Raw genomic sequence first — 14,200 nt, 5'->3', positions numbered from 1 at the left:
AAAAATGTCGGAAGATGTGGAACGTGATGAGTTGTTAGAAAATCGTGAATTTGGACCACCGAAATCATTACAAAAATTGGATAATGCTGATATTTTATGGAAAATGATAAAGAAAAAGATTTCCAAATGCTGCACCGCTTCTTTGCGAAATGGAAACTGTTATTGATCGTGCGGATGATCTTTTGCAACAACTTAGAATGCCTTGTACAAGATCTCCTGGTGTGGTATTCATTAATTAATTTAAAAAAAAAAAAAAACGAATTTTATAAATATTTTAATTGTCGTATTAATTTATTTCTAGAAATATCAAATGTAAACAATTACGTTGATTCCGGTGAATCCGACGAAATGATTTCATTGATTTGCGACGAATCATTTCCAGAAGATGCTGATGTAAATTTAGTCAAAAAAACACTAATTTAATATTAATCTTTTTAATTTTATAATAAATAAAGAAAAAATATAAAAAGAGAATTTTGATAAAAAGGTTGTCGAAGAGGAAGGAATAATGATGAACACAGCAGGAACACAAATTTCAGAAAGTAGCATTTCAACAATTGACACGGATTTTGACTCCATTTCGTCTAATCAGCCATCTTTGAGTGACGAAAAATTGAATAATTTGAAAGAAAATTTGAAACATGAGGAACATCGAAATGAAAATGATAGTAATCGAGAACAAAATAATAATATTAATTTCGTTAAATGTTTAAAAAAGTTTTTATTTAAGCAATTTATAAATGAAACTTTTGAAAATTACTCAAATAATTCGTAAAATATTTTTTATTATTGTAGATTCTTCGAAAGACACTAAAGAAGGGAACAGTGAGTTTAATACAAGAAATAAATAATATTTAATAATTACATTATTTTCATATTGTTTATGCATATACAAATATTTATTAACGAGTAATATTATTTATACAGAGAATATTAATGTGCAACATGATGAAAATAATAAAAACGTAGATGAACGTACGAAATCATCGTTGAACACAAAAGAAACTGTTGTAACCAAAATTTTCGAAAAAGTACAAGAAAATAATAATAATAATAATAATAATAGAAATTTTTCGGGAGATTGGAAAGATAATAAAATTAAAGTAGACAATTATTATTCAACATTAAACAATTCACAAAATAATAAACAAATGGAAGAAAATGTTGATAAAATTAACGTAAATGAAAGAGAGGTATTTCAATAAAATTATATTAAACAAATTGCATAAATAAATTATTCAAAATAAATATATAATATGAGAAGATAATTAAATATTATTATTTTATAATTTTTATATAAAATAATATTTAAAATGTTACTTATTAAATTGATTGAACAAATAGAAATAAAACCAAAAAAAAAATGGAATATTTAAAGTTAAATATTTGATTACAGATGTTCGTTGATAAAAAAATAAATAATAAAACACCGTTGGATATTTTAGAAGATTATGCTAATAAATGTAAAATCAAAATTCAATATTATTGCGAGAAAAATAAATGTAATCGTTTCGTTATCACTGGAAAGTTATCCGAATTTTCTGGTAATTATTTTACTTGAATGAATATAAAATTAATCGAATATTTAAAATAAATTCTTTATTAGTTATATATATATATATAAATTTTTAGCTACCGATTGCGGTGATTCGGAAAATTTGGTTAAAAATAATATAGCAAAGATAATATTGCAAAATATAGCTGATCATCAGATGAATGACAAAGATATGAAACAATTGTTGGAATTAACTCGAGAACAGTAAATTATTTAAATTAATTTTATCACTCTATCTTAAATAATAATAAATTTATATGAATAATATTAAAATATTATTCAATAATAATATTTTTCAATAATAATATTATAATATAATTTTATAATTAATAAATAATATTATAATATTGGATTGGAAAAGTTATAGATGTCTCTCACACCCATTTTTATTATTTACTTTTTTTTTATTTCATTTTTTTTATTTTTATGTCATCCTAACCTAGCTTTATAAGTTCATTGTGTAGATATTTTCTTCAAGTTTTTTTTCTTACCTCAATATTAAACATAAATCTTATATTTCATTGAACAAATCGGCAATTACTTAGTTTCCAATCCAATATATTATAATTATTATTTTCAATAATAATATTATAATATAATTTTATAATTTAAAATAATTTTTTAATAATAATAATAATATTCAATAGTAATATCTTAATATAATTTCAATAATAATTTTTTAATATTATTTTATAATTTTAAATAATGTTTTAATAATAATAATAATAATAATAATAATAATAATAATAATAATATCATTCAATAATAATAATATATAGTAGTAGTAGTATTTATAACATTTTTAATTAATTAACATATTAAATAAACATGATAAAAATAATATTATTTTTTCTTTTTTGAAAACAAGAATATTAGAAATAATTAATTTTGGAAATGTGGATGATACCATCATTGAGACGCCATTGAGAAAAGTTTACATGCTTTGTATAAAAAAGGGGGAATCCCCACCGAAATACGTAACGGAAAAAAAATACAGGCAGGAAGGTGTTAAATTTGTAACCAAATGCGTGGCACTCAATTACGTCATTGAAGGTAAACAAAACAAAAACGTAATAATTATTTCTAATTTATTTTTACGTAAACTAACCTCAAAAAAAAAAACATGAAAACGTAGAAGTGGGGAGGGTTTTCAATTAAAATTATCTAAACAAATATAAATGTTATAATTATTTCTAATTTATTTTTACATAAACTAACCCCTCAAAAAGGGTAAGAAGAGGGAGGGGTCTCCTCACTCAATCAAAATTATTAACCAATTGGATTTTATTTCTTTCATTTTTCTTTTATTTATTTTGTTAGGACAAGGAAGTAGCCATCAAAAGGCTAAAAAAGCAGCCGCAGAAAAATTCTATGAAAAATATTTTGATACTGAAGAGAAAATAGAAGGAGGAGGAGGAGGAGGAGGTGGAGGTGGAGGTGGAGGTGGAGGTGGAGGGGAAGAGAGAAATTTATTTGAAACAACATAGATAACATATTAAATAACAATTATGGTATTTTTGATACAATCCATGGTAATTTTCCTGTCCTTTTGAACGACCAATAATCGTACAATACTTTGAGGATGATTAATAATATCATTAATGCCAATATAATGTTTAAAATGTCCAATGGATATATCAACGCATTGTCATCGGGTGATATACAAATTTCTGTACGAGTTAATTCACGTATCTGTTTGAAAAAAAAATTTTTTAAAATTAATTTACATGGTACTCCAACGATTCGATTTTAAAAAAAGTATTATTGATAAAGAAGGGTGGGGAGGAGGTAAGGGCGGTTTTTATCAATCATATTAAAATAAAACGTTGAACGTGCAAATACAAAATTTGTTGTTGTTGTTGATAACTAATTAATTTTTATTTAATTAGTTAATATATAATTTATTAATAATATTATTATAATATTATAAATTTATTAAATAATATTATTATTTATATATAATTTATTAACTAATTAAATAAAATAACTAATTAATAATTAATTAAATAAAAAGAGTTAATAAATAAATAACATAATAATATATTATAATAAATAAAATAACTAATTATTAACTAATTAAATAAAATATTTATTAAATTTACTATTAATCAAATTCAATATTAATTTAATAAAATTTATTAACTAATTAATTTTTATACAACTGCTACTACTGTAAAAAAAAAAAGAAAAAAAAGAAAAAAAGAAAAAATGATAAATCAAATAATCATCAACGTTTACTATGTTATGTTTGCTATGTTTGACATGAATTTTTTACGATTAAATCACCCCCTTCTCTCCTCAGTTGAATGAATAATAATCGTGTTAGCAAATAAATCACCTGTTTGTTTGAATTTTCGTCACCACTGATAACTGCACACTTGACCTCGTTTATATCTCTAACTAAATTTGTATACCTAATCAATAAATCCTATAATACCCATAAAAATACTTTTATTCATAAATTCAATTAATCAACTTGGTTTTCTGTTGATTAACAGAATATATTCAATGTCCAATTAAATTCAAAATGATTTAATAAGGTATTTTTTTTTAATTTTATTTTCTTACCTGAAATCCAGGTGTAAAGAGACAATCACATCGCCAAGGATTATTACCAAGATACAATCTCACTACGTTGTTACTTTGTAACAAAACATTTTCCAGTGCGTAAGTTGGCACCTATAATTGAATATATTTAAACAGAACAAAATAAAATTAGAAAATAAATTTAACCAAAGGATTATGATGTCTTATTATAAGCCTAAGAGATAATATATTCATTAGCATATTCAATATTGGTCAGGTGTTTTAAATCTTCTTATGTAGAAGATTTTCATGTAACCTAGTGAATAATATTAATGTAACAAAAGAATTATTATATATGTACGATTAATAATTGAAATAAATATTTATTTATATAGAACAAAATTAAAAATATAAACAAAATAAAATTAATTCATTGGATTGTTAAATAAAATAAAATAAAGGTAGTTGTATTTTTTTCTTTTTTTAAATATTTTAAATATTTTAATTTAAAAATTATTGGAACAAATTGTAAAAAAATAAAAATAAATTATTATACAACATTATATATAAAATTATATAAAAATAATATAAAAATTATGTAAAAATAAATATATATATAAAAATATACAAACATCAGAAAGTTTATTTCCCCGAAGGCTTAAAATTCGAAAATGATCTAGCCAATAGGAACCATCCAATTGTACAATGGATTCCACTAAATTATCATTCAAATAAAGATCCAATACTTGTTTGTAAACAGGATTTTTAACCAATGGTGTTAAATCTTTGATCTGCAATCATAAAATTGCATTTTTATATTTCTTTTTTGATTATTTTTTTCTAAATCATATTTACGCTTATTATAAATATTTTTTAAGAATAATTTGATTGTTGACCTTGTTTCCGGTTAAATGTAACGTCGTAGTATTGGCTGGCAAAAATTCTGGCAATTCTGTTAAATCTCGATAACTGCAATTAACTGCAGCAAATGCAATTAATTGTCTCGATGTTCTTTTACCACCACGTCCAACCACATACACTAATTCACAATCGCATAATGTTCTTTTGCATTCATCTTTTAACGTCTATCAAAATAATATTAAAATTTAATTTACATTTCAGATATTCAAATTTACATCTAATTTAATTTAAGTGTTTTGTTTGTATTTGTATTATTGTATACAAAACAATATTTCCAATTAACAAATGCAATTATATCGTATGATAAAAAAGTCGTTTAACCTCTTCAGAAACACGATATATTTTTTTTAGCGGGAAAAAAATGACTTTTGGCGGGAACAAATGTTTCTTTTCTTTTTCTCTAACTGTACATCGGAAATAATCATTACTAGTACTGCCAAATCAAAGAATGTTTACTTCACTGATTGATTTATCAAATTTTTGTTCTATTTATTATTAATATTAATTATAATTATTAAAAAACTAAACGTTCACGTATAGGGACATGGTAGTCCAGGAGTGTGAAGAGGTTAGTTTTTCTTTTAATATTTGTTTTGAGTAAATTTGTATTAAAAAAAATGTTGTAAAAAATTACCATAATAATTTCAATGACTTGTACGAGTGGTCTTCCTTCATGGGGAACGGAACAACGTAATTTTTCACGATCAACAATTTTTTTAGCGAATGATTCGTTCCTCGTGTTGAGAATCCATGCCATATTTTCGTTACATTTCAATGGATTACCTTTTTGTTTGTTGTTTAATATTATATATAATTATTAGTATTAATAAGAAATATTTTAAAATATTTTTAGTATTATTATTAATTCATTAAAATAATTAATTATAATGAATAATATAATATAATTAAATAATAGTAAATAATATGAGCCGTTTATTTTGAAAGTGGCCTAAGTCCATTTTCCAAAAAAAAATCGAGTCAGTTACCGTAATAGTTACATTTTTACATGATCTTTTTATTCTGAAGCAATTTGTTACAAAAATAATTAAAATTGTGAAGATTTTGTTGCAAGAAAATCTGACGATTAACGGAATGATGAAAAATTTATTTTGAAAGTGGCCTAAGTCCGTTTTTCAGTTTTTTCCGGTTGTCATGGTTACGTGTACAACTTTATGTTATTTATCAGTAAAAAAATCAGTATAAAAAGTGAAAGACACATTATAGCTTACAGTGACATGTGCACCGGGCAAAATAGAAACATTAAAATAGCTTTAATGTGGTTAAAAATTGTCCAATCTTTGGAAAATAATATAGAAATTATAGATCACAAATTTTTAATATCAGGACATTCGTTTTTACCAAATGATAGAGATTTTGGTGTGGTAGAAATGTCATTAAAAAAAAAATAATTTACTGTTGGTTCCCCAAGATTATTACAAGATTATGAAAAAGTGTCGGAAAGGTAATAATTTTATTGTAAATGTAATGAGACAAGAAGATTTTGTATGAACAAAATTATTAGAAGATGCAATTTTTAAAAGAGTAAAAAATTCTAATGGAGAATCAATAAACTGGCTAAAAATATGTTGGATGCGTTTTGTCAGAAATGAACCGTATAAAATTTTCTATAAGACATCAATAAATAAGAATGAAAATTTTAAAGTCCTGAATTTATTACCACGTCGGGGTAGACCAAAAAAGTTCGAAAATATTGTATTGACACTACTGTATAAAAATATCAGACAAATTACAACAGCAAAATTCAAGGACATAATGGACCTATTACGATATATACCACCGGAACATCATGATTACTTCAAATCCCTTTCACACGCACAAAATGTAAATGAGTAGTAAATTGTTTTGTAATAAATTTATGTTTGTAATTTTGCACGTTATGTAATTACTTGAATCGCATACATTATGTTCCTGAAGTGTTTTAAGGATATGTAAAATAAATTCAGTATTGTTTTTTTTTTTTTTTTTCAATTTGAAGCATCTTAAATTATGTTCAATGGACTTGGACACTTTTTCCACATTTTGAAAATTTTGTCAGAGAAATTGTAGGATTTTTGTCGGATTTCAAATTTTCTCGGGGCGTACGATAATTTTCTTGCCGTGTACTAGGGATCCTGTAGGAGGGATGCGCCATGTACATTTTTGGGGGACCGGAACTCGATTTTGCGCGCGAACGATTCAAACATTGAAATAATTATGAAATAATGAATTGCATCAAATACAGAAAAAAAATGAACTATATTTAATGATAATTAAAAATTTATATTAAAATAGAATAGGTTACACGAAAAAATTATTATAAATTCAAGCGGTCTACAGGATCTCTACCGCGTACGATAATTTTACGCCCCTGTGTCGATCAGACGAACTAAAGTCTGTGGGATCACTGGGCCTGTGCTGCCAGATCGTGGGTAAATCGTACCCTCTCCCTGTGCCACTGTGGGATTGCACACAATGAAAGTTACCCATGTCCGTGTGTTCGGATGTCGAAAGAAGTCAAGTGTAACCGAAGTTGGCGGGCACGCCGGAGTGGCACACTATGAAAGCGACTCGTGTCGTCCGACATGCACATGGACACGAGTCGCTTTCATAGTGTGCCACTTCGTGGCCAACCGCCAACTTCGGTTACACTCGGCTTTCCTCGACATCCCAAACACACGGACATGGAAAACTTTCATTGTGTGCAATCCCAGTGGCACAGGGAGAGGGTAAGATTTACCCACGATCTGACAGCACTGGATACGAGTGGAGGGAGAGAAAAGCGAGGAGAAACAATTTTGTGTTCATGGGGAGCATGGAGGAGGAAAAAACATGCAGGAAAGAGGAAAAAGCATACAGGGAGGAGACTGAAAGAATGATTACGATAAGATTCATGATGGATATGAATAAATACAGAGTATTAGATATAATTAAAAATATTACTTATGATGATTAATAATGTATTAATAATATATATTAATAAATAAAAATATATTAATAATAATAATAATAATAAATAATAAAAAATAATATTTTTTCATGTTATACGTACCAAATAAATAAACATGTTGTAATGTTGATAAATTAAACCAATTAATATCAATTTCATTGAAACGATTGTATCTCAAATCAATGATCCTTAAATTAGCTAGCTTAGCAAACAAATCCAATGATAGTTCTTCCAATTTGTTACTCGTTAAATTAACTTTCTGTTAAGAAGAAACATGGACGAAACAGAAACTTGGGGGTTGGGTTCTTCTTCACCTATCTGTACATTTATTATTTATACCAAAATTCGACAAAAAAAAAGCAATGTTCAATGGAAGAAGAAAAAAGTACAAGAAAATTCACACGCAAAAAATCAAATAGAAATCTAAATCGAATTAATTAATTAATTAATTAAATGATTTGTTTTTTTTTTCAAATACAAACAATGAAATACTTCGTTCGTGAAAATTAAAAACCAAAAAAAAAAAAGAAATGAAATAATAAATTTCTAAGATTAAAAAAAAAAATAAAAAAAATTATCAAAGTGGACAAACAATTTTTCAGAAACTTTCAATTGTGAAATTTTGATTGTGTTTGATACACCTGTAATGAAAACACCTGTCACTTACTTCGAGAAATTGACATTCTTCTGGAAAAGCATTAACAAATCTCGTTAAATTATTATTATTAATTATTTTTAATTTTCTCAAAGATGTAAATCCTTGAAAAACTTCTTGAGGATCTAACGTTGAGTTAGGCCAATTACACAATACCAGTGTGTGTACCGTTTTACCTCTAAAATAAATTGAAAAAATTAAAATAAACGTTTATACCAATATCTTTATTACAAATATTTTAATTAATTTAATTATTTAATATATTTATAATTTAATTAATTATATATTAATTAATTATGAAAATATTTTAAATTATATAGAAGTTTATTTCAGGTATACCCTTTTAGGGTGTTTACCCCAAAGGCCCCCCCCCCCTACATAATATTTTAAATTATATTATTTTATTATTTATATTTTAAATAAAACTATTAATTATTAAATATATTCATTAAATTAATTAATTATTTTATAATATATAAAAATTATATTTATAAATATATATATATATATATAATAAATAAATATAAATATATTTTTATATTCGCGTGTTGAATATAATAATTATTTATATAAAATAAAATAAAATTACTAACTCATTTTTATATTTTTCGTCGATACCACCATAACAGGTTAAACGATGTCCATTATCTTTCAAATGACATTCTTGTAATTGGTTATTCGAATTAATTTTATGACAATCTAAATTTTCGTTATCTTGATTATAGCCATGAGAAAATATTATTTTTGATTGTAATGTTATCATCCTTTATGGGGGAATGGAAAAACAAATGTCAAAAATTAATTATTTTAAATTAAATTAATAAATGTTAACACAAAACATATTCGTATGTACGAATATATTACAAATTTTAATTTAAATAATTAATTTTATATATTATTAATATAATTAATATATTAATTTTAATATAATAAATATATTAAATATTTTAATATGTTAAAAATGAATAAATAATTTATTAAATATTATAAAAATAAAAATCAATATAAACAAATTATAAAATATATTCAATAAAAATTATAATATATTAAATTTAATATATTAATAATTTATATAATTAATATATTTAATATATGAAATAATTGAAATGTAATTTGTAAATTTTGCAAATTTGTTTTATTTATAAAATGAATTAATTAATAATTTATATAATTAATATATTTAATATATTAAATAATTGAAATGTCATTTGTAAATTTTAATCTTAATTTTTATGTACAAAATACAAATTTGATTTTATTTCTAAAACAAATTTATCTAAATTAATTTTACAAAAATTAATTATTTTATTAAATATTATATTACAAAAAGAAAAAAAATAGAAAAATAGAGATCAAAAGAAACTAATGCAAAGTATTAGAAAATTTTATCTTATCGTACATTTTGAATTATGCAAATAAGAAAAATAAAAAAGAAGATTATGTTTCACCGTAATCACATGTGTTCTAAATGCGTATAAAAGCTAAAAAATAAATATATATAGAAATATAAAATAAAAAGAAAAAATTAACAATAATTTGTATTTAATTTTATTACACATGTATACCTTACTTTTACGTAATATCAATGTTAAAATACTTTTTTTATTTTTTTTTATTTAACTTTTTAATTACGACAACTTATGAATGTTATACTAAACGATTTTGTCACATTCGTATGAGATAATAAATGTGGTATACAATTTTACAGTAAAAATATACGGAATACGTTATTCTGGTGATTTTTTTTTCTTTTTTTATTTTAGTACGTTTACCGGAATAATAATTGGACTCTAATTTGATTTTACATTTTTGTTTTTTGTTTTAAAGTGACGAACTAAGGCTTTACAGTTTATTTGTTAATAATTATTTTTGTATTTTTAATTATTTTATGTATTGTAAATATTTTAATTATTATCTTATTTATTCTCATATAATTAACAATTTTTTATATTAAATTTTATGCAATAATTTTTTTTTTTTTTTAAATTACAAAAAAAAACCCCAAATTAATAATTTTGATTTAAGACAAATGAAAAAAATTGAATTAAATGAAATCTAATAATATTAATTAATAAAAAAAATTTATAAAATAATATTTTAATTTAAATTAAAATAAATATAATATTAATTTATATTATAAAAAAAAAAATAATATTAATTTAAATGATAAAACTTACAAAATTATCATCCACATTTTTTTCCTGAGATCGATGAAATTGTTTTATGAATTAAAAAAAAAAATAAAATAAAAATAAATATAAAACTTGTTTTTTTTTTTTTTTTGAAAATAATAATTAATTATTTTTTTGACAGATATTAAGAATATAATAAAGTATTTTTTTTTTTTTTTTTTCTGTAGACACGCTGTAAAAGATAAGAAATAAGCTACTGTTCTTCACACGTGCCGGTTAATGTGTTACTGAAGCTACAAATCTGATGACTTAACTCTTTATAAACATATTTCATGATAACGAACGCAGACGCAGATGAAAGATTTTATTTTTGATGTATATATATCATAATGACTATTCATTAACGAATAATATATTCATTATATAGATATATATATATATATATAAAAAAAAGGAGAGCATAATAACCAAATAAAATTTCATTTCAAATTTTGACCGATCAATACTTATACAATTATACAATTTATATTTATTTTAATTACATTCATATCTTTGTAATTAAATTATAATGAGATGCAATGAAAATAAATTTAATAAAAAAAAAAACAAAAAAAACAATATATAATAAATTATTTATTAAAAAAAAATTATATTTTCAATAATAATATATGTATTTTATTCATAACTTCGTTAACGATCTTTCATTGGTCAATTCCGTTGTAACTTGTCCAAGAAATTTTATACTATATTACCGACTGATGATAAGTTCGAATTATTGATAAATTTGTTGTTGTTAGACTTACAAAATGAAAAATAATTGATAAAATTAAAAATGTATATTATTTAAACAATTAATTGTATTATGAAAAGAAAAAATAATAATAATAATAATTTTCATGAAAACGACTTATTAAGCTTAACTCGTTGTGTGTATACAATCAACGTTAAAAAACGAACCAATGAACGTGCTGGACAAATTGATAATGGCATTGGAGTGGTCATTGACCTACGAATTTGTCCAAAACTTCAAATCTTATATTATCTACATTGAAAATAACGCGATTCGTCAAAAGTGTTTACAACAAAATGAATCGAATGATCCAATCATTTAACGTGAATCCAAAATAGTGGTTCGATAATATAGTTTTTAGGAACACTTTAGGATTTCTTTGTAATACATCACATTTATACGATTGTTAATGAGAAATTCAACAAGGAAAAAAGTGGCTGTGATTTCAAGTGGGAAAAATATTTTCGTCATTTTTTAATCATCGTGGTAAAATTTTTCCTAATGTTTGGCTTTTTTTTTTAATTATTATTATTACTAGAATAACGTGGATTATTACTTTTTCCCGCGTGTTAAAATTTTGTCAAATCCTTTTTGCTTTTTTCTTTCTTTCTTTCTTTCTTTCTCTCACTCTCACTCTCTCTGCCTCTCTCTTTCAATCTGTCCACCGTTTTCTCTTTTAACGATTATAATAAAGTGTCTGAATTTTGTTATAGAAAAAAAAAAAAATGTCTGGCATTGCAATAGCACGATTAGCAGAAGAACGTAAAGCTTGGAGAAAAGATCATCCATTTGTAAGTAATTTCAATATATAATCAATACAACAATCATGTCAATGAAATGATTTGAATTAGTTACACATTTGTCAGAAAAAAATTCATTATCAAATTGATCATATCTTAAAACAGTGTCTTAAACTATTAACAAATTCGGCGCCCTTTTCTACTTTTACAGTTTCTTTTTGATCCTCATTTATATATGTGAGAAACAAAAAATATTTGTTTATATTACAATTATACAAATGAATAACCTAATAAAGATTGTTTGACCATGTCTTATTCAAATGTGTTTATTAATATTGTATTTTACTTGAATATTTTCATTGTTGATAAATAACTGTATAAATAATTTCTGTATTATCATTTTTTAAGGGTTTTGTAGCAAGACCAACGAAAAATCCAGATGGTACGCTAAACTTGATGAGTTGGGAATGTGCAATTCCTGGGAAGAAATCTGTAAACATTTTGTCATATTAATTATTATAAATTATATATATATATATATAAATCAAATGAACGATTAATAATTATTAATATAACATTCTTTGCGCATGAATTTTTCTGTTGTAGACACCTTGGGAAGGTGGTTCTTACAAGTTGCGTATGATCTTTAAGGATGATTATCCTTCCAGCCCACCAAAATGCAAATTTGAACCGCCATTGTTCCATCCAAATGTTTATCCATCAGGAACAGTTTGCTTATCATTATTAGATGAAGAAAAAGATTGGCGACCAGCGATAACAATTAAACAAATACTTTTAGGAATTCAAGATTTACTCAATGAACCAAACGTCAAAGATCCAGCTCAAGCGGAAGCTTACACTATTTATTGGTTAGAAATCAAATTTATCATGAAATTATACATTATAATAATAATAATATCATTGTATATTTATACATAATTATTTTAATTATTACAGTCAAAATCGTTTGGAATATGAGAAACGAGTAAGAGCGCAAGCACGAGCAATGGCACCACAAGAATAAAAACAAATAAAATCTACCTTTATATATATATATATATATATATATATATATATATACATACATACCTATATATATGTATATACTTATCACGATAACAATAACCGTGTTAAGTTAATAACATCTCATTTCATCTTTAGCAAACGTTATATTTAGTTGATTGATTCGATAAATATTTTTTTATACGTACAAAGAAAGAAAGAAAACAACAAAACATAGGAAAGAAAGATGATTCGATATATATATATTATTATTATTATTATTATTATTATTATTATTATAGTGATAACTTGTATAAATTATTTTACATCGTCAAAGAATCTATTGATTGAATTCATTTATTGTGTCAGAGGTTTCTTTTCTTTTTATTTTTTGATATCAACTATTGCTGCTGCTGCTGCTGCTGTTGCTGCTGCTGTTGGTACTGCTGCTAATAAAAAAATATAAATGATAATGAATAATAATAAAAATCTTTGATTAACCGGTAAGCATTAGATTTTATGATTAATATTACAAAGTATGATATTTTTTGATTTTGAAGAACCACCGGTCTATTAAGAATTTAACGTAATTCTAAAATATCCGTTACTTTTAGCAATTATTGTTACATTAATTAGGATGATGTAGGTGTAAGGATTATTAAATGATAAGTCTCTCTCTCTCTCTCTCCTCTCTCTCTCTCTCTCTCTCTCTCTCTCTCTTGTAATATCAAACACCAAGTATTTATGCATTATAATCTCAAAAGAAAAATACTTATATATATATATATATATATATGTAAGTATCATTCTCCATGATTAATAATCCTGTTAGTTTGAAATATAAGACTCATCCAAAAAGTGAAATAAATAATGTACAAAATGAATAAATATTAAAATCATTTCTTAACGTCTTATATACCTAAATCAATAAT

At 23.6% G+C, this 14,200-nt stretch overlaps 3 protein-coding genes across 4 annotated transcripts; 2 read left to right on the top strand and 1 right to left on the bottom strand.

The window, feature by feature from the left end:
* Positions 1–4: 4 nt before the first annotated feature.
* On the top strand, positions 5–3,266 carry LOC149032143 (uncharacterized). The gene is given in 10 exon segments (XM_089173776.1): positions 5–109; positions 111–219; positions 302–393; positions 488–668; positions 796–825; positions 928–1,193; positions 1,397–1,544; positions 1,633–1,759; positions 2,424–2,608; positions 2,876–3,266. Coding segments are annotated over 10 exon segments (1,410 nt in total). The 3' UTR covers positions 3,043–3,266.
* Positions 2,838–11,304, bottom strand: swi2 (Protein singed wings 2). Its single transcript, XM_089173777.1, has 10 exons — positions 10,782–11,304; positions 9,198–9,368; positions 8,617–8,782; positions 8,052–8,208; positions 5,637–5,785; positions 4,978–5,166; positions 4,714–4,872; positions 4,124–4,234; positions 3,894–3,983; positions 2,838–3,247 (listed from the first exon to the last, which is right to left on the bottom strand). The coding sequence occupies exons 1-10, from the start codon at positions 10,796–10,798 to the stop codon at positions 3,062–3,064; spliced, it is 1,395 nt and encodes a 464-aa protein (XP_089029903.1). The 5' UTR covers positions 10,799–11,304; the 3' UTR covers positions 2,838–3,061.
* Positions 11,305–11,842: 538 nt separating this feature from the next.
* On the top strand, positions 11,843–13,948 carry lwr (ubiquitin conjugating enzyme lesswright). 2 transcript variants are annotated; one of them, XM_089173780.1, is made up of 5 exons: positions 11,843–12,009; positions 12,240–12,317; positions 12,675–12,758; positions 12,873–13,135; positions 13,224–13,948. In XM_089173780.1, exons 2-5 carry the CDS (start codon positions 12,252–12,254, stop codon positions 13,288–13,290), a joined length of 480 nt encoding a protein of 159 aa, XP_089029906.1. In that variant the 5' UTR covers positions 11,843–12,009; positions 12,240–12,251; the 3' UTR covers positions 13,291–13,948. The 2 variants fall into 2 exon arrangements, with proteins under 2 accessions (XP_089029906.1, XP_089029905.1); XM_089173779.1 differs by having other exon boundaries at positions 11,844–12,012.
* The last annotated feature ends 252 nt before the right edge of the window (positions 13,949–14,200 follow it).

The sequence above is a fragment of the Polistes dominula genome, unplaced genomic scaffold (assembly GCF_049000335.1).
Source record: "Polistes dominula isolate Pdom_NZ unplaced genomic scaffold, Pdom_raw_medaka contig_75, whole genome shotgun sequence".
NCBI lineage: Eukaryota > Metazoa > Arthropoda > Insecta > Hymenoptera > Vespidae > Polistes > Polistes dominula.
This window is presented reverse-complemented; position numbering and strand designations above follow the sequence as displayed.

Bases quoted from the DNA above. Each gene is read 5' to 3' on its own strand.
- swi2 (XM_089173777.1), bottom strand. The intron at 8,783-9,197 runs GTTAGTAATTTT...AATTTATTTTAG, and splicing joins GACGAAAAATATAAAAATGA to AGGTAAAACGGTACACACAC. The intron at 4,235-4,713 runs GTTTGTATATTT...ATTCAATTATAG, and splicing joins GGGGAAATAAACTTTCTGAT to GTGCCAACTTACGCACTGGA.
- lwr (XM_089173780.1), top strand. From the start codon at position 12,252: ATGTCTGGCATTGCAATAGCACGATTAGCAGAAGAACGTAAAGCTTGG. The intron at 12,318-12,674 runs GTAAGTAATTTC...TCATTTTTTAAG, and splicing joins GGAGAAAAGATCATCCATTT to GGTTTTGTAGCAAGACCAAC. The intron at 13,136-13,223 runs GTTAGAAATCAA...TAATTATTACAG, and splicing joins GAAGCTTACACTATTTATTG to TCAAAATCGTTTGGAATATG.